The sequence below is a fragment of the Lissotriton vulgaris genome, chromosome 3_1 (assembly GCF_964263255.1).
Source record: "Lissotriton vulgaris chromosome 3_1, aLisVul1.2, whole genome shotgun sequence".
Classification (NCBI taxonomy): Eukaryota; Metazoa; Chordata; class Amphibia; order Caudata; family Salamandridae; genus Lissotriton; species Lissotriton vulgaris.
Window position 1 is genome coordinate 1,048,078,699 of NC_141689.1, and position 25,955 is coordinate 1,048,104,653.

The following is a 25,955-nucleotide window of genomic DNA, read 5'->3' on the forward strand; positions in this document are numbered from 1 at the left end:
TGTAAATACAAGAAGCAATGCACAGCACAAGCAGTAACACTCCTGGCACAGACCCTGCATTGCCCGTAGCACCCAACTCAGAGAGCTGATCACATATCCCTACCACAGGCAATACTGGACAAGAGCCCCTCTAGTTGCCTCCCCCAGGCCCCGCACCATACTTCACAGAGAGGAGCACACATATTGATCTGCCCAATGGGCCTGCTCGGCCAGCTGCAAGCCAATATTTGAGGTCGCTACATCACCCTCCCTTGTGCTAGCCGTCTCAGTTTCTCCTGTTTGCTCAAGAAAAGGCTGGTAGGGTCGCCAAATATCCATTTGGGTGGCTGCGGACCTGCATCAGGTCGCGATAAGCATCAGACTGAGTGTTGCAATATGCCATGTCCACATGCCCTTCCTTTAGTGTCTGGAACATTCCTTTCACTCTGTGCATCGCTATTCTACACCTCACAAGTAATAATCCTAGGGCTATCAATCGCCAGAAAGTCTTTGAGATATCCCTATCATAGCCCAGCAGCGCCAACAGGGGTGACGACTCAACACACTCGCCAGTTATCTCCCTCAACTCCCCCAGAACTGCGGCCAAATAGTGCTGCATCCCCACACAGAACCCTGTTACGTGGACAAACCCAGCTCCTTCCTCCATGCATCAGCACCAACAAGAATTGTCCCTCAAGCCGCATCGGAACAGTCGGGCTGGTGTGTAATACACCCTATAGAGATATTTAAATTGGATTAACTGGAGCTGACTATTTAGAGAAATAGACTTGACAACTGAAGAGCAATAGGTCCATTGTGTGTCACCAGAGAGCAGTCCCTGGTCCTCCTGCCAGTACAGCCAGACTTTAGTGACTCCTGGCCACCACGCTTCCGGACAGCACGCATAACATTTTGCAATAATGCACTGAGGTGGAGCCGCCGGCAGCAGGTAAGTCAAAGTGGGCAACTCTGTAAGATTCATCAAGAACTCCTCCAACAGATCGCACATCACGTGCAGCACCCTGTAGTAGTGAACTGAGCCAGGACAGTATGCATATCACCCTGTGTACTCTCCTGCTCCCAACTATGCATCGCTCCACCCTCGAAGAAATCACCCATTACTCTCAACCTCAGCCCTTGCAATGCACCCGCAGCCCCTCTCTCGTCCCAGGGTAAACCACATTCACCACTCCTGCACACCCATGGCGAGTAAAGCAGTGATCCAGCCTGCAGCCCAACAAGTCTCCTCCAAGAGTATGTCGTAGTACTCAACAAGTCGAAGGTAATATAGTGAGAAGCAGTTTTTTCAAACAACGTCTTGGGTAGTGTCAGGGGGGAGGCGGTGTCATGCTCAAGCCACAAGTGATGTATGTCACCAGGGCTGAGCAACCAATAATGGTCAAGCATACACTGAGCAGCTCTAAAGTAAGCCTCCAGATCGGGGACATTGAACCCGCCTATTGCATAGGAGAGAGTGGGTGTGTCCCAGTTTACGCGCAGCTGCTACCCATCCCAAGCCAGGCACACCAACAAAGTTTGCAAGTTACAAAATACTGCACTGGGAAAAAGAATCGGGGTGATCGTGAATGGGAACAAGAAACGGGGTAGCACCACAATCTTCTTTATGGCGATACGGCCACACATCGATAGGGGTTGCCTGATCCAGCGCTTGACCACCTCTGTGAGCCGCTGCACCACCCTGCTATGGTTATCCACAACACCACTATGGGACCATGTGGACCTGTATTAAGTACCGCACTGAGTTTGTTGTCTACTGCACTGAATAATTCATATGTACTAGTGTAATGGCTACTGTAAGAGGGAATATGAGGGACTAATTCCAATTAATATGCAAGCTGGAATGCCCAGAAAACAGCATGTCCCCCCGGAGAACAGGAGACAGGTTATGTTCCGTATTTCTCACATAAAGAAGTGTATCGTCTGCATAAGCAGACAAGATCAGATTGCAGTGTGGAAAGCGAATCCTCCGGTGCGCATGATATTTGCGTAGTGTGATTCAACCACCGGAGCATACAACAGTGGTGACAGGGAACAGTCCTGCCTAGTGCCCCTCATAATGTCTATGGATTCCAAAACAAACCCCAACTGACCCGAATGCGAGCGGTTGGCCGGATATAAAGCACCTTGACGAGTTGCAAGAAGACATCTCCCACTCCCACACACTGCATCACAGATCGCATGAACCCACACTAGACCGAATCAAAGGCTTTTTCAGCATCCAGAAACACAGCAGTGGCCTGCACATTGTAATCGATATGAGAGATCGTGCCAAAGAAGGTTCTGGGATTGTATATCAAGGACAAGCCCGGTATGAACCCAGCCTGTTCTGGGCCAATAATTCCCGGGAGCAGAGGCACCAAGCGATTAGCCAATATTTTCATGGACATTTTTGTGTTGGTGGTCAACAGCAACAGAGGCCTATAGGATGAGCAACAGTCAGCCGGCTTACCTGGCTTTAGCAGAGTGATCTAGAGTACCTCGTGCATCGTAGGTGGCATGCAACCCTCCTTCACCATTTCTTCATATAGGGTGACCAAGTGTGGTTCGAGTTTGCCCTGATAGGCCTTATAGAAGGCAACCATCAGCCCAAATGTGCCCGCGCCTTCCCACCCAGCATATCTTTCAGCGCTGCCATGATCTCTGCAGGACATAGCCGAGCCACCTTCAGTCACTTCATTGTGATATGGACATGGTAGTCCATCGTGGCCTGCTCAGCATGAGAGGGGTGCGACGCATAGAGCTCTGTATAATAATGGTGGAAACGATCCGACACCTGTTCCACCGAACCAAATCATCTCTGACTGCCAACATCATGTCGTCCTTGGACTGCAGCTGAAGAACCGCTGCTAATGTAGCGCCACAACGTTCTCCCTTGCCATCCCCCCAAGTCGCATACTTTCCTAGGTGAGTTACTTCGATTTGGGCTACCTCATGAAACTTCTAAAACCTGACCTTGATGTCACATCTCTGCACAGCCGTCTCTCTGTGAGCCCACTCCAGACCTCCTACTTCATCCTCCAGTGGTGACACACCCCTCAGCAACCAACACACGCTGGCTTGTTTTGATATGGTAAACCCTCTAGATTTAGACCTTGTAGGCCTCCCATACCGTTGCAAATTTCCCCACAGACCATATGTTGGTAAATTAAAATATTGATCTATCGCCTGCCCAAGCTCCTCCCGGAACACAGCAGCCAGAAGAGAGTACGGCGGGAGGCCTCAGACTATCTGGCACCCTGAAGTTCCAGGTAAGTAATATCAACAGCAATGGACTCCTAGCATTTACACCAGGGGTCTCCAAACCTTTTCTGTATTGAGAGCTACTTATGTTCAATAAAACACATTAACAGCTACTAATATTATGAGTGCAGTATAATTTCAATTTCTTTATATGTATATTAATTCAAGCAAGCAAAATCTTTCTAATTTAATAAGTTGGGCTGCACACAGGTGAGCTACTCAGAGTTAGCTCAAGAACTACAGTAGCTCACAAGCTACTGGTTGGAGGCCCCTGATTACACCATCGCCATCTGCAATCAGCTCCTCAGGGATGCCGGCATAGCTTTTCTGCAAAGTTTCTGCCCTAGTGACGCCACAGACCGTGCAGGGTAGGACATAAGTGGTTGTGGCGACATTAGGGGCGAACTGGAGCTCCAGGATTATGTCAGATAGGAATGTGGCCGAAGAAGCGCACCTAAATGGCAGCAATCTTCAGGTCGGGCAAGCTCGGTCCCCGTGTTTTAGTAGGTCTGTAATATTCTATTATCCTTTTATTGCACCCCCATAGTAATTCACTTAGGTATTTTTATTTGGTCGTTCAGTAACCAAAATCAGTTAGTCTGGTATATTTAAGTTTGCGTTTCAGTCACAGCTAGTTTACACTTTCAGATGTTGATGCCACAAAACCACCCCACCTATTAAAACACATGAAAAACTTTGAGCAAGCGTCTGAAGAATAACTAACAGTTTACCATGGAAGCCAAGAGCACTTTTAAGCCACCTGAGAGGGTCGAATGCGTAAATGGGCGGCAGTGTGTGCAGATGGAAAATACACGCACAACATTTATGAATTAATCCAATATACAAACATGCATTTCATTAGCTGATTGGGAAACATCCGATCGAAAACGCAAAACACGTTTGAACATGATTTTTTAAAATTATGTGGAGAAGTGTGGCTCAATGATTAGAGCGGCAGACCCTGATGCAGAGGTCTAGCCCGGGACCAGGGTTCATTTTCCCGCCTCGGCGGGTCTTGGGCTCAAAATTCCACGGACCTGATAATTCTCGCCTCGGTGCCTATTCCAATCATGGAGTCCCACTCTGCAACTCTGGGCAATAGCTTGCTTAATCTCCACAACGGCCCCCACAACGCTGAGGATGCCTGGCCTCCACTTTGGGGGTGCCCAGGAGTGGACGCCTCACAGGGAAAGCCAGGATGGGTTCCACAGCGGTATTCGTACAAGCGCCTTGAGACCCTTGCGGGTGAGTAGTGTGCTATACAAGTATCAATTTATAACTATCTTTCCACGTAATTTAATTGGTTCTTCAAGAGGGATCTCAAAGGTCACAAGCTGTGATAATAAGCTGCGAGTAGTGCATCCAAATCGGCTGTTTCATTTGCATTTTGGTACTTTCTGTATTACTTCTCCCATTAAAAATTGAGGGCAGTTTTAGATTTCTGCATTCACATTTAAGATTTATTCAGCGTGCTGTTTAAATTCATACACAGAGAAAACAAGGGCCTAACTGTTGATTTGCATTTAGTTAGTAAGCACTGAGTTAAACAAAATATACAGTTCAATAAAGTGGACGAAATCAGCGTTTTGGAATGATAAATGTAATCGCGGTAAATAAACACTATACGATATGTCCTTCATTTTTATGACACTTTACCAACGTTTAGTCCACTTAAAATAAAAACACCAGCAGACAAAGCAAGTGGGTTACAACTGGGATACAACTATTTGCTATGTATGGATCACTCAATCTAGCTAAGAGGGGTAGATGGGATGCAACTTCAGCAGCTTTTTAGCACATTAAAGCTGAGCGCCTGTACTACATCTCTACCCCAAATGAAACTGCTGTTTGTAGACATAATGACTAACTTTCTCGAGGCAATCATTGCATTCCTGCGTCGCCGGTCCAGGCAATCGACAGGTGTATTTAATCATATTTTGAAAGTGCATACCGTGGATGACTGAAAGTACTCTCCAGAACAAGATGAACCATAGAGACCATGGGGATATCTGCCTTATGACGCAGTAAATAAAAGCAGCTTGAAAAGCAACAAGTTTCATTACATATTTCCAGATCAATTCCAGCACACAGGCCTGCAATGTCTGCCTGCACGTGTTATACGCAAGTAAAATCTTGCGCAATACACAATGAATATTATATGTATTGTAACCCAGAGCACAGCCTATTGGACGGAAACAAATCCAGCCTCTTCTGCAAGGACTTAACAAATCTGGCCATCCTGGCTCGCCGTAGCTGCATGCCGGCCTGCCGAGGAATGATTCTCAGTCGGGCGAGAGAAGACACACATGTCTCTCTTCATTTGTACTGAGTTCAGTGATATAGGCAGCCATGCTCGCTCTGCAAAACCCCCATCTGAACCCAAGAGGGAAGCCATGTATGTTATTGGCGTCTATTGTGCATTCATATTCAAACCTGAATATTTGTAACAGAAATGCTGTACAAGTTTCAACCCCGCAATATACAAATATAACTTAATAGAGCATAGCATAGAAATATAACTAATGTTCCAACATAGTAATGCAGCAAAATAAACGAGAAGCTCAAACAGGATAAGTAGTAGGTGGCAGAAAGGCGAAAAGAATTACAATAGTATAACAAAACATTGTATTGTAAAGCGCAAGGTCATCCAGAAGGGTATTTTGCCACTGAATAACAGATGTATATTGTTACCCAACTCAATGGTACTCATTTTATCGACCTCAGAAGGATGAAAGGCTGAGTGGACCCACCGGGATTTTAATTTGTGACCATACGGTCAAACACAGACCCCTACAGTGGAGGCATCAGTCCACTAAGCCACCAGACCCAGCTGCATGGAGGCAGCATACACATTTTATGGGGTAAGAGTAGGGAGACTTCGCTTCTTACATTGTGTGTGCGGAGGACCGGTGAGAAGCATTGACGAGAAGCTAGTGGCATCTTCTGTCTGCAAGCAGTACTTCTAGGCACAGGCTCTGGTGGCATTGCTGAAGGTGGAGGAGGTGGTCTGTGTGTGAAGGGTGAAGCAGTCCAGTGAAGAGGTGCGAGGAGTGTGAAAGGTCAATAGCAGGCTGGGGCATTTGGGAGTAGAGGCTAAAAAGGAAGGGTGGGCCTTGGAAGCAGAGGAGGCAGCAAAGGGGCAGAGAGAGCCCATCTGTGTGAGACACACCGAAGACAGAGTCAAGCCACTCATAGATTAAGAGACTAAGGCTACAAATGTGAAAAAAAGCTCTGGTCCTTTGATAAATGGAGAGGCATCTTGTGAGGATGGGACTTGTACAGCTCAAACGCTGAGTACTTTGCCAAGAGATTTGAAGAAGTAATAATGAAGGACTCTAGGCAGACCATACTAGTAGTTTAAGTCAGAGATGACTAGTGCATTTATCAGAACCCTGGCAGAGAGAGCATGGCAGGAGGTGTATCTTCTATGGGCAGAGGCTACTGGTCTTGGTGATCAACGAGGTAAAATGTATCTGACTGTGAAAGTCTTATCCCAGGTTAAGGTAAATTGGTCAGGCATAAAGGTGTTGGGAGGCAGGAGGAAGTGGAAAACCTTTGGTTTCAGCTAGACTGAGAATCAGCCAGCAAAGAGACATGCAATGATGTGTGACAGTCAGTAAAGCAGCCGAAGAGGGAGGGGCGAAGGTGGGGTACAAGAAGATGTGAGTGCCATTGGCAAAGAACTAATAGCAGAAGGCAGATTTGGCTATAATGTTGCCAAATCAGTTTTTTGTATGGTGAGAAGAGAGGCCCAAGAACTGAGGTGTGTAAGACACACTAAGTGAGTGGATATCTTGGAACACCATGATTTCAAACCGCATCTGTCAGGGAGGGAAGGCAAAGGAGATGGCGAAAATGAACTTGTGGCCCAGGAAGGAGGGGGTATGGTGTGGTGAGCAGTTGTAGTTCAGTTGAAGGTGTACATGATGGCCCGTTCAGAGGAATTCATTTTTCGATGCCGAATAAAGACCGGATTGGGGTTAGCATGTTGTAGGCAGAATCCTTTCTAATGAGCCGCCTGCTGTTGATTCACTCAGGGGTTTTTAAAGGGAATAGGAGATGGAAGAATAAATGTTGGCTGAGGGGTTGTTAGAGTGTAGGGATAACAACTGCAGTTTTGAAGATGGGAGAATCATAGCAGCTGAAGAAGGACTGGTTAAAGAGTTGGAATATGGACAGAGTGTGAAGGGAGAGTAGTGTTGACTTGGGGCACATGGTGTTTAAGAGATCTGGCTGAGTACAACAATGTCTCTATGAAAACGTGGCAGGCAGTCACTTTAGGCATCTATGCTAATCTAGCCAGTGGTTTTCAAGCTGTTGAATCAGCAACAATCAAGGCCAAACTGAAGTAAGTATTGGCAATGTGAATCGGTCTCGCTTATCTTTATATACAACCGACACCGACCTGCATTGCAAATTATTGTTTACAGTTATCTTCTATGTTTGTCAAGATTGATGTTGTATTTTCTAAATTTCTGCTTCAGTCTTTGTAGTGACCACAAGGTGGCACCTAAATGCAGAAAACGTGTTGTTTAAACGTGGTTCTCTTTTCTTAGATCCATTGATGCTTTTGGAGCAGAACGAATGATGCATCTACCAATGGAGAAACTAAAAAGCTCCTGTGGGCGGGTCAAACACAGAAAGGGAGTAAAGCAACAAATAGGAGCAAGGCAATAGCTGGAGGAGGAGCCGAGACGGGAAGGACGTGGACCGTCTCGGCTCCCGGCCTGGAGCCCAGCGTCCTTGGGAGGCCCCCCGCGACGTACACGCTCCATAATTGTGGCGGAGGGTGTGGGGCACCTGCAGGGCTACCCAGATCGCTGCTTGTGCCGGTGGAGCGGCGATTGCTGAGTGCTCCTGATCCCCGCCGAGGACCCAACATGGCGGCCGCCCGTTGCCAGCTCGGGCTGTAGAGCAGCGGGGAGGAGGAGCGGAGACCGGGGACGAGTCGGACGGGCGCTGTGCACCCGAACCGTGTGTGGGGCGCCTGCCGCAGGTCCGCGGTGAACCTTGCTTGTCTGAGAAGCTCACTCGGCTGAACCTGTCCCTCGCTACATCGGACCCTCGGAGGCTGGAGGTGAGAGGGAGGGAGGGTGGAGTCGCTGCCCTGGGAAACATCGGAGTGGAGTCCCTAGTCGAGCAGCGAGACGAGAGGGAAACACACAGCGCCGTCGGGTGTGACGGAAGGGGCTGCGGCACAAGGGCTCAGAGCACCCTGCAGGCAAGAGCGGTGATTCCTCCTCTGCTCGGGTGACCCCCTGCGTCCCCCCCCACCGGCTGCCACCGGGACCCTGGGAGCAGGTCTCCGGTGCCTACAGTTCACGATTGCCCCCCGCCCCACATCAGAGGATTCCCACAGCCTTGAGGGCAGTGGAGGGGCTCGGGGACGCTGTTTGATGCACCAGGAAACCGCGGAGATTCGGGGGCGGCAGTGGACGAGGCCCCCCCCCACTAACTAACTGACGGGCTGCTACACAAAAAAGGTCATACATCTGGAACTGAGCACTAACGGACGGGCTGCTACACAAAAAAGATACTTCTCTTGACCATCGCTTGTACTTTTGACACAACCCTTTGTTCAAAATGGCGGGGTGCTAAAAAGAAAGGCAATAAATCACCGCCTGTGCCTTCAGATGCCCACGAGGCCCCTGCAAGATAAGACTCCCTCACAGCAACTCAGGAACTGGGCTAGCTTGAAAAAGAAACTGCCCTCCCTGCTCACAAAGCCACAATAATAAAAAGAGGACTACTGTCTCTTCTCCTCATATGGGGCGGCCATCTTTGCCTAGTCTCTCTCTCGGGTGGATAGCCGGGGTTTACACTCATGTGTTTACACCATTTTCTGGATAGAATGTCTACCTTCTTATATGGCAATACTATATCTCTAGTTGTATTATGTTCACTAGTAACTCCGTCATGACTTCAAACAAAGTAGTTGTAAAGGGACAGCTGAAATTCCAGGAGCCTAGTCCCGACAGGTCGACGATTTCGAAGGGCTGGAAGAGGTCCCCCACTACACGGTGGAGGAGGGCACTGGACATTCCAGGAGCCTAGTCCCGACAGCTCGACGACTTCGGAGGGCTTGAAGTGGTCCCCCGCTACACGGCGGAGGAGGGCACTGGACATCGAATGCTGTCTTATTTAAAGCGCTTTGATAACCTATTCGGTTCAAGTTATTGAAATGTGCAACGTAACTGATTCTATGTAAACTGCTGTGTTAACATGTAACGAAACTTGTGCTATGTAAAGCGCTCTGATAACCTAATCGGTTCAAGTTCGCGCTATAGAAAACTCTAAAAATAAAATAAATAAAACTGAGACTGATGTAAAAGTCAACTAATATTGAGCAGTGATTGGCTCTATTAAGTATTGTATACAATGCTGCCTGCAGCTGACAGCTTGAGCTGTTTGCAGTGAGATCGCAACAAACGAAGACTGATCTAAAAATCTTCCAAATAGGTTTGTGCCACTCAAAAGCTCCAAAATATTGGGTGGGAATAGAATTACCACAACAGGAGTCAGAGGATGAGGTTCACAACTTACAGTGTAATTTATAAGGTCGCTCAACACAAATATGGTGGCAGATGGCATAAGTAAAGTGAGATCTTGACATCCGCCATTGGAAACTTGGATGTCTGCTAACATTTTGCCCCTTGCGTTGAAATTTTATCAAACTTTGGGGGAAGGGCAGGGACATGGCTCTCATGCAAACATGCTGTGGTGTGCTAGACCATTAGGGAAAGGGACAGATTTCATGAAACCTGGCCTCATGGTACCTCAACTGCTACACATTGGCTTTAACTCCACTGCCCAACATTCAGATCATCAGTTTATTATAATTCATTTGGAAACTAGCACATCTGAATGACTATCGGTGCACCATTTTTTCTATTGAATATATTGCCGGTGTGCCATGGCAAAAGCTTCTCGTTTTCCAGATCAGATGGACGACTATTGACTGCCAAATGAAACCCTAATTGCCAACTCCTTTACCTTTAGATGTGCCACCAAAATTATGGATTTGCTTGTGGTTTGAGTATACAGGCTGGCTTCAGGGTAAGATTGGTCATCTGGTCTAAGTTCATATTCTGGGTAGTTGATCCGTGAAGTTTGCTGGGTGTTGGCGATTGGGAGCTTGGCAGTGGCCCACATCAGTCTGCTTTTCATTTATTGTTACTGTTGTGGCCAGCATTGTGTTTGGTCATTGATTTTATATCCAGAAATGAACTGTACCAGGCGAATCATTGAACAAATGACATGTGGTGTGGCTTTCATCATTTTCTGTCAGAAATAAACGTGGCCACCGGCTCTGCAATTGTTGTGTGCTCACTTAGGCCCATCATGGCCTCCTCCCTAGCTAACGCCTCTAGACAATTGACTTGACATGACACCAACAGAGAGTGCACAGGAAAGGGAGAAAGGATCCAAAACAAATGAAATGATACAATTGCCAGTATTGCCAGAATCCAAAGATCTGCTACTTGGTTGCCTAATTGTTTGAACTAACAGTGACCTCTACAGGTCCAGGACCAGCTTGAAAAACAAGGTACGTCAAAGGTCAACTACTTACTTGCTGCTAAGACAGCGTCTCAGTGAATAAGAAGCTCCGCCCCCACACGTCCGCGAGCACTCACTCCATGGACCCCAAGCATCCCATAGCATATCCCGGTCCTCCTCCGATCGAGCTGTTCGCGAACTCTGTGGACCAGAAGAGGTTAAAATTAATTATGGTGCATGAGGCAGGATCAGCTTTACACAACAACAGCCATGTTGAAGTTACATTTGCACGCTCCACTTGAAGCGAGTAAACCTTGCATGAGTTCTGAACTGATTTACCTTGAAAATACAAACAAGAGGGTGAAGCAAGTCAACACAAAGGGAAAAATGCAGCTTTAGATCCCACAAGCAGGATGCCAGAAATTGTTTTCAATGCACTTATTCGGTGGAATGTAAAACATTTAACTACACCCAGGTAATGTGGAACAGATCTGCAAATAATCCATTCAAGGCTATTTTACAGGAATTGTAAGCCTGTTAGTTGTGTCCTTAGAAATATTTAAGCACTTCGAGCGGGGACAGAGCTCTTCCGGGGTTTGTCATTGATCTACAGTGGCAACTGAGCTATTACAATCCAGAGATAATGCTAAGCAATAATCTCTGGAACTCAGTATAGATGGTCAAAGAGTGGTCAACTTCCTGCCTACTTTGATAGAATACAAATAGGGACCTGGGCTTTCTCCCTAATCTCGGGCCCTGGATTTCTGACGCCTCTCTTTGTCTGGGACATACAAGGAAAGTGGCCCCTAATGCATCCCTGCTTCCATTTTCCCAAGAGAGAAGGTAGAAGAGATGCTGTCCTCACATAAAAGAGGCCACTGCGTGCCTTTTAAAATGGGATTTTCACTAAAAATCAAAGGACAGCAGTTGTATTGAATATGCAAATGTTCACAGGAGAAAGCCCACTTTTCGCCCAAATCATTCCTAGTTACAGCTTATAATAACATCAGGCGCTCATTTAGCCAAAGGAAAACATCTGTCGATGGTGTTGAACAATATCTGTCTCATCCTGGGAGGCCTCCCTCATAAGTTTGATGTATGCAAGAGCTGAGATTAATCAAATTCAAATGGTGGTAAATTCACATCTTGAGCCAACGTGGTGATGGGCCCACATGGCGGACTCAGGGCTTCCAGCCATCAAGAAACCTAATAATGTGCCGAGTAAATTATCTTCATACAATTGAGGGTCCCAGGTAAGAAAAATACAAGCCGTAAGTAAACACCATTTCTCACACTTCAGCCTTGCCAGGCAATGTGTGGCTCAGACCTCTTTTCATATAACTCCTCAAATATGTCCTAGTGTCCCCGACGCACTGATGCAAGGGCCTCGCTGTCCATGGTGGGTAAGCGCTTGATCCATTGCTGTAAGACTCGGCCCTGATTGCGAGTGGGCCGGGAAAGGATGGGGTGTTTTACTGCAACCATTAAATAGCAACACAAAAGAGTGTTGTATTTTCCAGGTTAATTTCGGAAGGCTTGACGTGCGGAAATTCACCGGTGAAAAGTATGGGGTGTGTTAATTACCACTGCACTCGAAATTACGTTCCCTGCGTAAACAGGGGTGTCCAGGTAGAGTCACCACTCTGTGAGGGCTGAAAGAGAGTGACAGTCAGTGAGGAAATGGATGAGAGCTATTAGCTTCTTCTGAGAAGTGCACCTGTTAGAGGTAAGGGGAGAGTCATAGTGTCAAGGGTAGCTTCTGTGCTTAATTTGAACTGGTGGTTTCAGGTGCACGGCACCTACACTTATTTGTCAACACCTGCGCTTATGAAGGTCTGCCACATGGTGGCGCTGTTTATTTAATTTAGAGACAAGCAAAACAACATGACTATTACCTGCCCCAAAGCCATTCTTATAACCTTGGGGACTGGAATAGTCTGAATTGCCACACTTGAAGTAGATTAATAATAGTTGTGTTGGTACTGTCATTGGCCGAGCTGACAGGGGCAATAGCTGGTGCTAACTTCAAAGGCCACCTGATAAGACCCAACACTTATTTTTTCACACCTTAAGCACTAGGTAGCTTGCTCTAAAGCCTGGGAGAAGGTTTGCTGAACATTCCATGTAGCTTGGAAAAGATGTGACCTCCTGCCATGTGGCATATTTCTCTTTAGCCCTGTTTTTGTCCTCAATGGACTAGATAGACAATTATGAGCTACCAGTTAAGTTGTTCCATCCATTTTTGTTTTTTGTTTTCATCAGAGCCTCACTTTGTTGTCTGTGAGACACCCAGAGTTTATCCCATGTTTGAGTGGGAGGGTGGCCTCTGTCTCCTCAACCAGGTCTATGAGGTTTCTCGTGGTGGTGGAAGCGATTAGGCCTTGTTAGTTGTATCCTTGTGGGGAGCTTGCTTATTGACTTTTCCTTAATATTCAGTTCCCTTCACTGAGGTATTTTGCCATCATGAAGTCTGGAACTTGTATGCAGTGTGTGTGTATGAGGGATTTGTAGTTCACATAGGGCATGGTGAATGGTGGGATCCAATTGGACTTCTACGTGTTGCACAAGACTGTGACTTTCGATGTGAGGCCAGCCTGCATTTAAACATATCCCCTTCCCTCAAACTTGTATATGGTGAATGGGGGAGCACCAGCCCATTTCTTTGTCCAGGTCAGGTTTCCCCTACTCTAAGAGAAGCCAATTCAGCCTCTGTTTCCATTGGTATTGCCACCACTCATGGAAACAAGAGCAGATGCTAGGCCATGTCTGAGCCCAATCTACAGGTCCCCTGGAGCCAGTCCAAACAAGTTAGATAGTGGACTCCTGCATCTGAAGCCCACAAAATGTGGAAAGCAACATGAAGATGTGCTACTCTGGTTTAGAAGAGCATTACGGTTATTGAATGAAGAAGACTGGCTACAGTTTCCTACCCTGCCCCTTCAGATAGATATAAATATTGTTCCCCTTAGCCACTTTCATTGTCATTTCCATGAACACCAAGGAAGCCTGCACACCGCTGCAGGGGAAGACAAAAGAACCCTCACAGGAACCTTTGTTTGGTTTAAGTGTAGGAAGTCTGCAAAGACGCTTTGTTGCAATGACTTGTGGAGAGGACAGCTTACTTAAACGAGGAGCTATTTTGTGCCTGAGATGGAAGCTGACCTGACCACAAGTTAGCCTGCACAAGTCCCGGGACATTGGAAACTCTGCATGCAGGATGCCTCGACAGAATGATAAACACTCAAAACCCTCACAACATTGGTCGCCAGGACAAGAAAGTTCAGAAGAAGCATCTGGTTCGAGGAGCTACATTATTGCTTGTGAGTGTGAGTCTGTACTGTTTTTTACCCACTGTGTGCCCATGGGTGCATGTATTCCTCCTCCTAGGCTACAGAAGGGCCTTTCAGGTTCAGAAATATTGTCACAGTGAAGCCATAATACCTAAAGGACCAGATCTTATTTGGAACTGGTCCCAAAAGTGATTGCAGTGGGTGCTCCTATTACGGGAAAATCTTTATCATGACAACTAGATCTCAATATACTGCCCCTTAAAAAGACCAAGGAGCCTTAGTGTCGGGGCTAAAGTAACCTTTGGAAAATGCTGTTAAGTGCACATAGGTGACCAGACCTAGCACCACTATTGATTTTACTATTAGATATTTGAGTTGGTCTCTGCATCTGTATTCCGAACCCCGAATGCCTCCCCAGCCCCTTCCACCCAGCGGTGAAAAGTTAATGTATTCTGAACCCTGAAACCCCTCTAGCATGGAAAAGCTTGTGTATGGTAAACCCTGAAGCCCCTTTGATGGAGAAAAGCTCTTGCAAAAGACCAGACACAGGAGCTCTCTCTAAAGCCCATGAATTGATACACACCGAGCCCCATAGGATAATGTTGGCCATAGACCAATGTTAAGGGGAATATAGTGCTTAGCGCTTAGGAGCTATTTTAAGTAATTCTTGTAAAAACTCCCAAAATATGCTAAGGGCCTCACGCGTTTTGGTTTCACCTGAAAATCTGGAAGATCACAAGAAATTCATGGGGTAGTTTTATTTGTGTTGAGTTAACCACTGTACCATCCTAAAACACTCAGCTGCTGGTGTTTACCATTGTGTGAAGCAGCCATTTTGATTCTGGCAAAGAGATCAAATGTTTGCTGTCTCACTGCTATATTTTGCATGCCCCACCACATGCTGCCACATACGTATGAATGGATTGGTGTTTCTACTCATGGTCTGTCTTATTGTAGATAGTGTCTTGTAACCATTATGGTAACTGAGCGCAGTAGAGCTCCATTGGTTCAGTGTTCTGGTTTAAGGATGTACCAGGTCAAGCTTTAATAGTATAGGACCAAGCGATATATTGAGACACTGGAGTAGTGGTCCATATCTGAGGCTCTAAAAGGATGCATCCTATCCATCAGGTGTTACTGCGATCATTCAATTGTTATTTGAGAAAATAGTGGGCCAATGGGAATGGGGAGAAGGCTACCAGGTGCTCCCAAAAATAGATACCTAGGGGCCTATTTATGAAATGATCACACCACGCAGCTAGTCACCGTGCTGCGCTGCGTGATTGGGAAAAGGCATGACTGTGCCGTACTAACCAATATACAGTGCATTTCTGTCATTTCCCACCGCTGACACAATGTTCTGCTTAGCTCCAACACAGGCACCCTTGCACACAGGTTGTAAGCAGGATTGTTTTTGTGCAGGAAGGGACACCTTTCCATTCAGAAACAATCCCGAGAGGCATTTTCCTTTTTCTATGTGTGCTGTATTCTGCAGCACACAAAGAAAGAGGAACTAACAGGGTGAAATAAGAATATTTCTTCTTGTTATGTCTCACCTAGGAAGGCGTAGCATCTTTGCGCATTCCCAGGTCTACCAGTGTTGGTAAATCTAGGAATGCACCAAAATCCATGGGTGGATGCGTGTGAACTCCCACGCTCCACCCATGCAATGCCTTCCCAGGGCAGAGCAATGCAACGTAGTGATTTGCGCTGCGTTTCTTTACTCTGAGCTTATCAAGCCATGCAGCTGCGTAGCCTTGCGTGGCTTGGTAAATCCAACTTAGTTTTGCATCGCCCTTGCGTGTCACAATGGCGACAGAAAACCTTTTTAAAAAATGCCCCACAATTTCGTGCTCAATGTAAGTTACAGAGTCAAACTGGGTCACACTATTAACAACCCAGACGTAATTCAGTATGTTTTTAATGTATTACAAAGTTTCAAAGCTAACAAAGTGAAGACAAACAAAGAAAGCAGACAAGTGGGGATCTTTGACGATGAAAGGAAAGCCTCCAGGCACAGACTGGAGCAGTGAAGTACACCAATAAAGAGCATGAACTTGATCACTGCTGAAACATCCCTGGGGAAAGTTAATCACTGACACATCAAAACACAAGTCACACACCAACAATAGGCCACGCTGGCTCACTGCTCCCCTCAGTCAACGCTGGGTGCCCCGAGGCACAGCTCTGGTGTCTAGAACGCCGGGCTTTTCATTCATCAGGGACAGATTGAAAGGCAGTCCGTTGGCACCTGCGTGATGACGTCACGCGTAACTATTGTTCAGCAGCACAATAAAGCTGGCAATTGGACAGCTTCATATTTGATTGAGAAAGATAAAAAAGAATCTTGGTACTGTTGCCCTTTTACTTCTGTGCAATGTTTGGACAGCCGTGGTTTTAGGAGTTACAAAGTATGTTCTATTCGATCAAAACAAAATTAGTAGTATACGTCGTCACAAAATATAAGTCAGAAGTTTTTTTATTTAAATGTGATATTGGCCAGGGCGGATCTTCGGAGTTCGAAAATGGAAAACAGTAGCCGTTATGAGTCGCTGTTATGTAACCCTTACAAATTCAGAAGACAATCTTGACGAGAAAAGGAAAATTGCCTCTGTAGAAAAAATGTTGGAAAGATGTACATTGTTGAAGGAAGGCTGTATCAAATCTTAACAATCGATAAAATATATGAGCCACAGCGGACAGGTTCCCTTCAATTTCCAGGCTTTTAAGACCCAAGGAATCTCTGCGCCTTGCACAAAAGGATCTTAGGCTCTGTGGTGTATCTCATGCTCATATGTGGTGGGCCGGACAGGCCGTAGCGGACACAAGGCATTTCCCCGGTGGGCCAGAAGCCGGGTGGGGGCCAGTTTTGTTACAGGGGGCTGGTTTTGCAGCCGCGCTGCAATATCGGCCCCCGTAACAAAAGCGAGAGCGGTGGCCCCCCACCCCCTCCCAGGCCCTGTGGGGCAGCAATCGCCCGAGCTGGTTGCTGGTCCCAGTCCGGCCCTGTCAGGCATGACCTATCGAGATATCATGCAGTTGTCTAGCCTTACGCAACACAGTGGGTGCCGGAAAAATGCAGCGGATGCCCAAAAAGCAGGTCCAAAGCAGCTTCTGTTGCATTGGCCCTATTGTCTTGTTCTGGAAGGGAAGGCATACAAATACCTGCCGGCTATACCAACATCAGGGAGGGAGGTAGTCTCTTATGGGTTCATCGAGAAACGTACCAGTGAATAAACTGAGTTTAGATTTTCATGGTGTACATTATTTGCTACCTACTTTATATCATGACTTAAGCTACCCACGTTCTAGAAAACCCTTAAAAATGTCCACACATGATCTGAGCGGCGGCCTAGCCGCATATGCACATCTCAGCGGTGTGTGCACTAAAGCACACGCAGTGTTGACAGTGCCTCCATTTTTAACACTGGTCTTGCTACTTAGTACATGATTATGTGTCTGATCTGGAGTTCGTATCTGGTTTTCCTGGGTGTTTGGAGCACCGGACTAGATTTTACCAGGCAGTAAAGTCACCCAGTAAAATCATCTAAGGCTTTGGCTGCATCAACAAACCTCATTATCTGATTTTTGTTTTCTGGCGTGGGGGTATTTAATATATTTCGAAAGAAAATTCACATGAACTCCAAAAGAAAGCCCAGCTACCATCGGAAAGCATTACTTTAAGCTGGTGCCTGTGATAACATGTTTCAGTTAAACATCACATGTTTTGTGCTCGTATGATGGTCGAGAAAAAGTGCTCAATCTAGCTTGGAAGGTTATGTCAGAAAACCGTTGTCTGACATAAATATTGTGTCCTGAATATGCTTTCTATAAATATCATCTCTTTAGGTTTAAACTTTCTATCAGTCGCTCCGATGGGGCGATATTTTTTGCAATTCAGGCATGATATTTATGCCCGAAGACATTTTGACAATGATATTCTAGTTCCAGACCCTTGGGATAGTGCTGATTATCAACCTTGCAGATTGTGTTTACCATTGTTCCACTGCCATTGCCTGTCCTCTTCAATGGATATCAAACAAATATATCACTTTGTCAGCTCATGGAAAAGAGACAAAGTGATTAAAGCCGAATTAGCAAGATTTCACGCACTTTGTTAGCGCGGATAGCATTTACTTGCAAGTCAGATTGGGCTTGACTGAGGGAAGTGACATGGATGAGTTTGGCCTGAGGGAAACAGGGCATGCACGCTGCTGGCACGCCATGTTCCTAGCTGGTATCAGTAGTGATGGCACAACAACACATATTTTCCTGGCCATCTGGACTAGCCTTTCTTAGGGAAGATAGCAGGGACCCTTCATTTCATGAATAATAATAACCATTGCATATTTTCTCTTTTCACCTCTTGTTAGGTACTTATTTGGAATGTAATTTGAGATTTCATCCTTAAAATTTGAAGGCTCTAATTTTAGAATACTGCAGTAGATGATGACCAACAATGACTCAAATAGATTCAGTAGGTCAGCTGAGGTGAGGCAAGGACTGCAGGCACCGTGGAGTGGTGGAAACAGAGGGTGGTGGAGCAGAGCCAAAGGGGATCTGTTTTTGGACAGAATTTGCTTGGCACGCACAGAACTGAGATGTTCTCAGAACAATTAGTCTTTTTCTAAAATGAAATAACAATCAAAATGACATATGATTTTAAACAAACCTTGTCTACTTTTTGTAAATTCTTCTCATGAGCCTGACACTTGTATTTATTTCAAGAAAACCGTACATTTGACATGATATAAACAGAACCCATGATGAACAGGATGTCGCACTCACGTGCAAGAGCCAGGCCTGTCAGCCTGAAACAACTTCCCCTGGTGTACCCTTTGCACCCCCATACCAGCTCAGCACTGACTTCTCAAATGTGTTTTTAGCTCTCAGCTACAGACAGCAAGAGCTATTGTGGGCAATACCAATACTTACAGAGGGCTTTGGGTCAACCCATTGCTTATTATTGATTGGGTTTCTTGTCAATCTTATGTGCTTTCTTTTTATTCAATGGTTTTCCTTCAGCTTCTTGTATTTGTAACTTCACTGGAGCATACTTTCTTTACTATTCTTTTATTTGGATGATTTGTATCCTCCCTCTACTTATATTCAGGGAACTATTTTTTCTATCAGCACTCCATGTGAATGCATGCGTTTTCTTGCTTGCTACTTCGTGTGCTGCTTCCCCACTACAATCCCTGCATCAAGAGATCTCCAAGTTGCTTCCTGTTTATTCCCTGTGTACCTATTGTATCTCCTGCCCCTCCGATCCCACAAAACATGTGTTTTCCATGTTGCTATGCCCTTCCGAGCTCATCTGTTTTCTTCCTCTTTCCCACTGTTTGTTGTGTGCTTTTTGTAAATTTATTTTTTAATTTATGTTCCTCTGTTGCTTCTCCCATCCACCTCTCACCTTGCTACCCCTCACTGCCTAGTTTTTTAGTACTGCTGTTCCTTTCAGGAAAACATTGCTTTGCCACACTTTTTATAGATTGTTTATTTACTATTCCAAAATGGGTGCCCTCCACCTTGGAACGTTAAATAAAACTGAAGCACAGGTATGTGTGCACAGGCATGGTGACTCTGTGGCCACAGTAGCATCATGGACTGTAATGCACTATTGGAACAGGAATTTTCCCACCATGGTGAAATGGCATACAAAATGGTCACAAGTGTCCGGCTGCTTGAGAAACTGGTATCCTGACTTTTTATTTGTCTAGCATCACGCTAACCTTGTGGGTGCATAGAAGCCTAGCACCTGAAATTTGTGGTCCAGAAATCTGTTTTGTGACATAAAAGTGCACGCAAAGCTTACCCTCATAGTGAGCAAAGGACTACTGGCATGTCTTGGGCAGTCACAAAACTGGCGGTAGCAGAGTATCGATACCTCTGAGTAAGATAGACTAATGACGTCTCTTATATAAAATTCTGCTGTTTTGTAAACTCAAGATCCTTTTGCTGATGTTCCACGCATGTGTTGGATATGAATGTGTGCCGTGAGTGTATGGCACTTATATGGTAGTAGACTATATCTGTAGTATGACTACTTCGACCTGTGGGATCCATTTTGGATAGCCCCTAGTTTAGCATGGCACTGAATGGAGGGGGGATATAGCTTCCCCAGACTGTGTACATGTATGGACTAAACGTATGTGGATGGAGGATGGATACCCACACAGTGAAGTGAAGGAGGATGGAGGCAGGGCCCCCCATTACAATTCTCCCAAGCATTCTCGGGCAAAGGTGTCAGGTGCAGCGGTGTATGCATACCAGTCCAGTGCTTGTCAGATAGAAGACACTGGACATATGTCAATCATAAGCTTAACCTGACTGTCCAAAGTAGGTCACTAGTAGTGCTGCTTGATCATCATACACGTCTTAGTGGACCCTAAATGACCTAATTGGTGCTTGAGATACTATGACATTGTGCAACTTTGTTGGTGGAAGAAAACAATCTACTCTGAGTATAATTCCACTGACCACAGATAACTCCCCTGCAACCTAAGAAAAGGTTTTCAGATTTCTCTCTAAACCTCCTCTGGCCAACCATGCCTAATGTATTCAATAACTTTACTTAAGAGGCCATCTTCAGCATAAGCACTAGTCCAGTCTTGCTCACTCATAGCGGACTGATACTCAGCCACTGAATCCAATAATGCCACACACTCCACATCATCTAAAACATCATCATCCTCAACATCAAGAGCCATGCAGAATAAACAGCCAGCGCGAAAATGATTTACTCCAGTAGTATGTTCGATAATAGAATTGTACTACTACAATTTAGAGACAAGCCTGGTGAGACTGGCAGACATGTTATTACAAGTACATTTGGTGAAAATATGCACTACCAGTTTGGGGTCCATGTTCAACTCAAACTTGGTACCCCATATATATGTCCTGAACTTATGTGCTGCCACACACATGCAAGAGCTTTCCGCTCAATTGTGCTATATGACATTCGTACAGCCCTAAGGTCCTGGATGCAAAGGCAAAGTTCCTTCCCTGTCAGCAACCTTTAGACTCAACAAAGCCCCTTAAACCACGATTGCTAGCATCCACACTGATGATAGATGGTCGATTCTCACGTTTTTGTTGTTCTCAAACACGTTCTCCAATTCATCTGACCATATGAATTTCTGCCCCTTCGTAATTGAAACTCAACAGCCTCTGCATAACCTGGAACAAAATGTGCATAGTATTCAGCAAGCCCCAGGAACGATCGCAATGCATCCTTGTCCACTGGTACCTTTGCTTCCTTGATTGCCTTAATGGGCAACATTTTAGGTTTTATGCCATCACACGATCAGTATGCACATGATAGTCATATTCATTAGTGGCAAACAAACACTTTTCCAGTCTAATTGTCATACCACTGTAAGAAAACAAGCAAGTACATACTCCTCCTTAATTAATGTTGAAACTCTTGATTTAAGAACCACGTAATTCCAATTTGATATTTGTCTTTGTATTTATTATTTTTTTATTTCTTGTATTCTTTTATTTTATGCTTTTAATCTTCACCCTTATTTCATGATACATAGGTTTTCATGGTTTTCCAGAGTATTACAAAAAGTTGTTGCAGCAGCCGACAAGTGTTTCGCCCTTTGACAGTCAGTCTAACCAAGGCTTTCTCAAGGCTGCAATAGATATATTCAGCATCATGAATTTAAATGAATTACACAGGCAGTTGCAGTCACCACCGAGTGCTGTGTGTTAATAGTGCAAGCAAACATTTTTTCGTTTTACAAGTGAGGTGCTAAAACGAAACATGAAGTAAACTAGTGTAGAGGCTTTTTAGTTGAGTATAGAGGAAATAAGCCAGATTGCTACAGTGCTGGCAAGAGCATTAGACTCTGAATAAAGTCTAATATAGGATGTGCATAGTATCAATCAATCAATCATCGTAATTTATATAGCGCACTACTTACCCAGAGGGTCTCAAGGCGCTGAGGGGGGGGGGGGGGGGGGGGATCCGCTACTGCTCGAACAGCCAGGTCTTGAGTTGCTTCCTGAAGGCGAGGTGGTCCTGGGTCAGGCGGAGGTGGGAGCTCCATGTCTTGGCGGCGAGGTAGGAGAAGGACCGTCCCCCTGTGGTGGCTCTGCGGATGCGGGGGACGGCGGCGAGGGCGTGGCTGGTCGAACGAAGCTGGCGTTTGGGAGCGTAGAAGTTGAGGCGGCTGTTGAGGTATCCTGGGCCTTGGCTGTGTAGGGCTTTGTGTGCGTGGGTGAGGAGACGGAAGGTGATTCTCTTGTTGACCGGAAGCCAATGCAGATCTCTCAGGTGTCCGGAGATGTGGCTGCGACGGGGGATGTCCAGGATGAGTCGTGCTGAGGCGTTCTGGATCCGCTGGAGTCTCTTCTGGAGTTTGGCGGTGGTTCCGGCGTAGAGGGTGTTGCCGTAGTCCAGACGGCTGGTGACGAGGGCCTGGGTGACCGTCTTCCTGGTCTTGGTGGGGATCCACCGGAAGATCTTACATAGCATGCGCAGGATATTGAAGCACGACGAGGAGACGGCGTTGACTTGTCTGGTCATGGAGAGGGAGGAGTCCAGGATGAAGCCCAGGTTGCGTGCGTGGTCTGTTGGTTTGGGTGCGCTGCCTAGGGCGGGGGGCCACCAGGAGTCGTCCCAGGCGGAGGGTGAGGATCCCAGGATGAGGACTTCCGTCTTGTCCGAGTTCAGTTTCAGGCGGCTGTTCTTCATCCATTCGGCTACCTCTTTCATCCCTTCGTGAAGGTTGGCTCTGGCGGTGGCGGGGTCGTTGGTAAGGGAGAGGATCAGCTGGGTGTCGTCGGCGTAGGAGATGATGTTGAGGTTGTGCTGGCGTGCGATGTCTGCGAGGGGGCTCATGTAGATGTTGAAGAGGGTTGGACTGAGCGAGGAGCCTTGAGGGACGCCGCAGATGACTTCGGTGGCTTCAGATCTGAACGGGGGGAGGCGGACTCTCTGTGTCCTTCCGGCGAGGAAGGAGATGATCCACTCCAGTGCCTTCTCCTGGACTCCGACGTTGCTGAGGCGTTGTACTAGGGTACGATGGCAATCAGTGTCGAAGGCTGCGGAGAGGTCGAGGAGGATGAGGGCCGCTGTTTCTCCGTTGTCGAGCAGCGCTCGGATGTCATCGGTGACTGCGATCAGGGCGGTCTCGGTGCTGTGGTTGGCCCGGAAGCCAGACTGCGAGGGGTCGAGGGAGCCGTTCGTCTCGAGGAAGGCGGCCAGCTGCTTGTTGACGGTCTTCTCGATGACTTTTGCAGGAAACGGGAGCAGCGAGATGGGGCGGTAGTTCTTGAGGTCGGTGGGGTCAGCCGATGGCTTCTTGAGTAGAGCGCTCAGTTCGGAGTGCTTCCAGCTCTCCGGGAAGGTAGCGGTGTCGAAGGAGGTGTTGATGATGTCCCGCAGGTGGGGTGCGATGATAGCGTCGGCCTTGATGAAGACGTGGTGAGGGCAGGGGTCGGTTGGGGATCCGGAGTGGATGGAGTTCATCGTGCGGACGGTGTCTTCGGTGCTGATCGGAGTCCAGGCGCGGAGGGTGGTGGTGGGGGGCGGTGGTTCGGTCGTGGTGCTCGTCGGTTGAGTGCTGAAGCTGTTGTGTATGTCCGCGATCTTGTTGTGGAAGTAGGAGGCGAGGGAGTTGCAGAGGTCTTGCGAAGGGGTGATGTCGTTGTTTCCAGCGTTGGGGTTGGAGAGCTCTTTGACGATGTTGAAGAGTTCTTTGCTGTTGTGTGCGTTGTTGTCCAGTCGTTCCTTGAATGCAGTTTTCTTGGTGGCGCGGATGAGTTGGTGGTGTTTCCGGGTGGCGAGCTTGAGGGCAGTCATGTTGTCCGGTGTTGGGTCTCTGCGCCAGGTTCTCTCGAGGGCTCGGCAGTTCTTCTTGGAGCTCTTGAGTTCGTCGGTGAACCATGGGGCTTTCTTGCTGCCGGGTCTGCTGGGCGGGGTCCTCAGGGGGGCGAGCTCGTCTGCGCAGTCGTTGATCCACTTCGTGAGGTTGGTGGCCGCCTGGCTAGGGTTCGTTGTGCTGGTGGGAGGGTTCGTGCTCAGGGAGGACGCGAGCTGGTCGGCTGTGATCTTGTTCCAGTTCCTGCGTGCAGCCTGTTGCTGGTGGTGGTGGATCGTGGTCCTTGCGAAGCTGAAGTGGACGCAGCTGTGGTCCGTCCAGTGGAGTCCGGTGGCGTGGCTGAAGGCGATGTCCTTGCTGGATGAGAAGACGGGGTCGAGTGTGTGTCCGGCGTAGTCGGTGGGGGTGGTCACCAGCTGCTTGAGTCCCAGGTTGGCGAGGTTGTCCAGCAGGGTGGTGGTGTTGCGGTCGTTGTTGTTCTCCAGGTGGAAGTTGAGGTCCCCGAGGAGGATGTAGTCAGCGGAGCAGAGGGCGTGCGGGCCGATGAAGTCGGCGATGTCTTCGCTGAATTGTGTGCGTTGTCCAGGGGGTCTGTAGATGAGGGTGCCTCTGAGGGTGGTCTTGGGGTTGATGTGGACTTGGAAGTGCAGGTGCTCGGCGGTAGCGAGGGTGTCATCGGTGTTGGTCGTGATGCGGATGGTGTTCCTGTGGACGATGGCGATGCCTCCTCCGGTGTGGTTGATGCGGTCTCTTCGGATGATCTTGTAGCCATCTGGGATGGCGATGGCGATGTCAGGCGCGGAGGAGGCGTTCATCCAGGTTTCCGTGAAGAAGGCGACGTCTGGGGCTGTGGTGTCGAGCAGGTTCCAGATCTCGATGGCGTGCCTGTGGACGGAGCGGGTGTTGAGCAGGATGCATCTCAGGTGGCTGCTGCTGTTGCTCGTCGAGGTCTTGGGCACTGCTGGAGTGGTGCAGGTCCGGATGCAGGTGAACTTGCAGGAGTTGCAGCAGAAGGGTCCGTGGGTGCGTCTCGGGGTGGCTCGGTAGCAGCCCGGGACTCGGCCGGCGTTAAGTGCGTTGAGGGTGGCGGCGTCGTACGTCTGGCGGGTGGGCAGGGGACTGCGGGGGCCAGGGGTCCTGGCGCTGGGCGCGGTCCAGGCACGGACGGGCGCAGACGGGCTTACCTTTGGCGCGCCTTCGGCGCACAATCGGCGCGCCCACTGCGCGTCAACGCTGCGCGTATGCACGGTCGCCATTTATGGCGAAGTGGGAGGGAGGGAGGAGCAGCTGGGATAGTTGAGGCTGCATAGTTACTGCATGCGATGAATCAGGTTAATGAGAAGTTTTCTTGTGAAGTGGGCCTTTTTGTTCAAGTATATTATTCCTCTTTTATAGAATGAAGTTGTGTCATTATTTACTAATCAATATTTCATGTGTGAAAAGATAGAGACGTTGAGATATACCAGGATAACGATAAGTACCTTATATGATCTGAGTAGGCAAAGTTTTGTCTTGAGGCATAATATCTGATGAAATATTTTACATCGAATGAAACACGTAGAGACAGATATCTGAATAAAGGAAACAAACAAATGGCTCATTCAATATCTATACAAAGGCAAAAAAACGGCATGTCTAATTTTTAAGCTCTGATAGTCGATTTATGGAATACAAACATTGGGGATTGTACTGGTTTCTTAGTTCAGGGCAAGTTGGTACAAATTCTATGCTATTGTAGCAACCTAAGCACATTAGTGCTCTCTATCCTTGTTGTTGATCACCCGGTTACATGCGTATACCAAGATTAGTTAAAGTCGAAAATACAAAAAAAATGGGAAAGGTGGGAGGACTAGCAGACCGGAGCATGTATTGCATCTGGGGACTGAGCTGGATATACCCATGTGCTTTCTGAATACAATCCAGGTTAAGGATCTCTGGACCTTGCTTCTTATACATAACTCTAATTGTCATACCACATCGCATTATATTGATAAAAACTTTCTAAAATTCCTGTTAAAGTTCACTCAAGACTTTAGCAAGAATCACCATGTCGTCTTGGTATGCCTGCACTTCAGCAATGTCCCCAAACAAATTA

At 47.2% G+C, this 25,955-nt stretch overlaps 1 protein-coding gene across 1 annotated transcript in view; it reads right to left on the reverse strand.

The window, feature by feature from the left end:
• The window catches only part of ADAMTSL1 (ADAMTS like 1), a 796,153-nt gene that overhangs the window by 653,416 nt on the left and 116,782 nt on the right, over nt 1–25,955 (reverse strand). Inside the window, exon 2 of the mRNA XM_086961466.1 lies at nt 10,811–10,938. Within this exon, the coding sequence (XP_086817592.1) occupies nt 10,811–10,938 (128 nt within the window). The remainder of the gene's footprint in view (nt 1–10,810; nt 10,939–25,955) is intronic.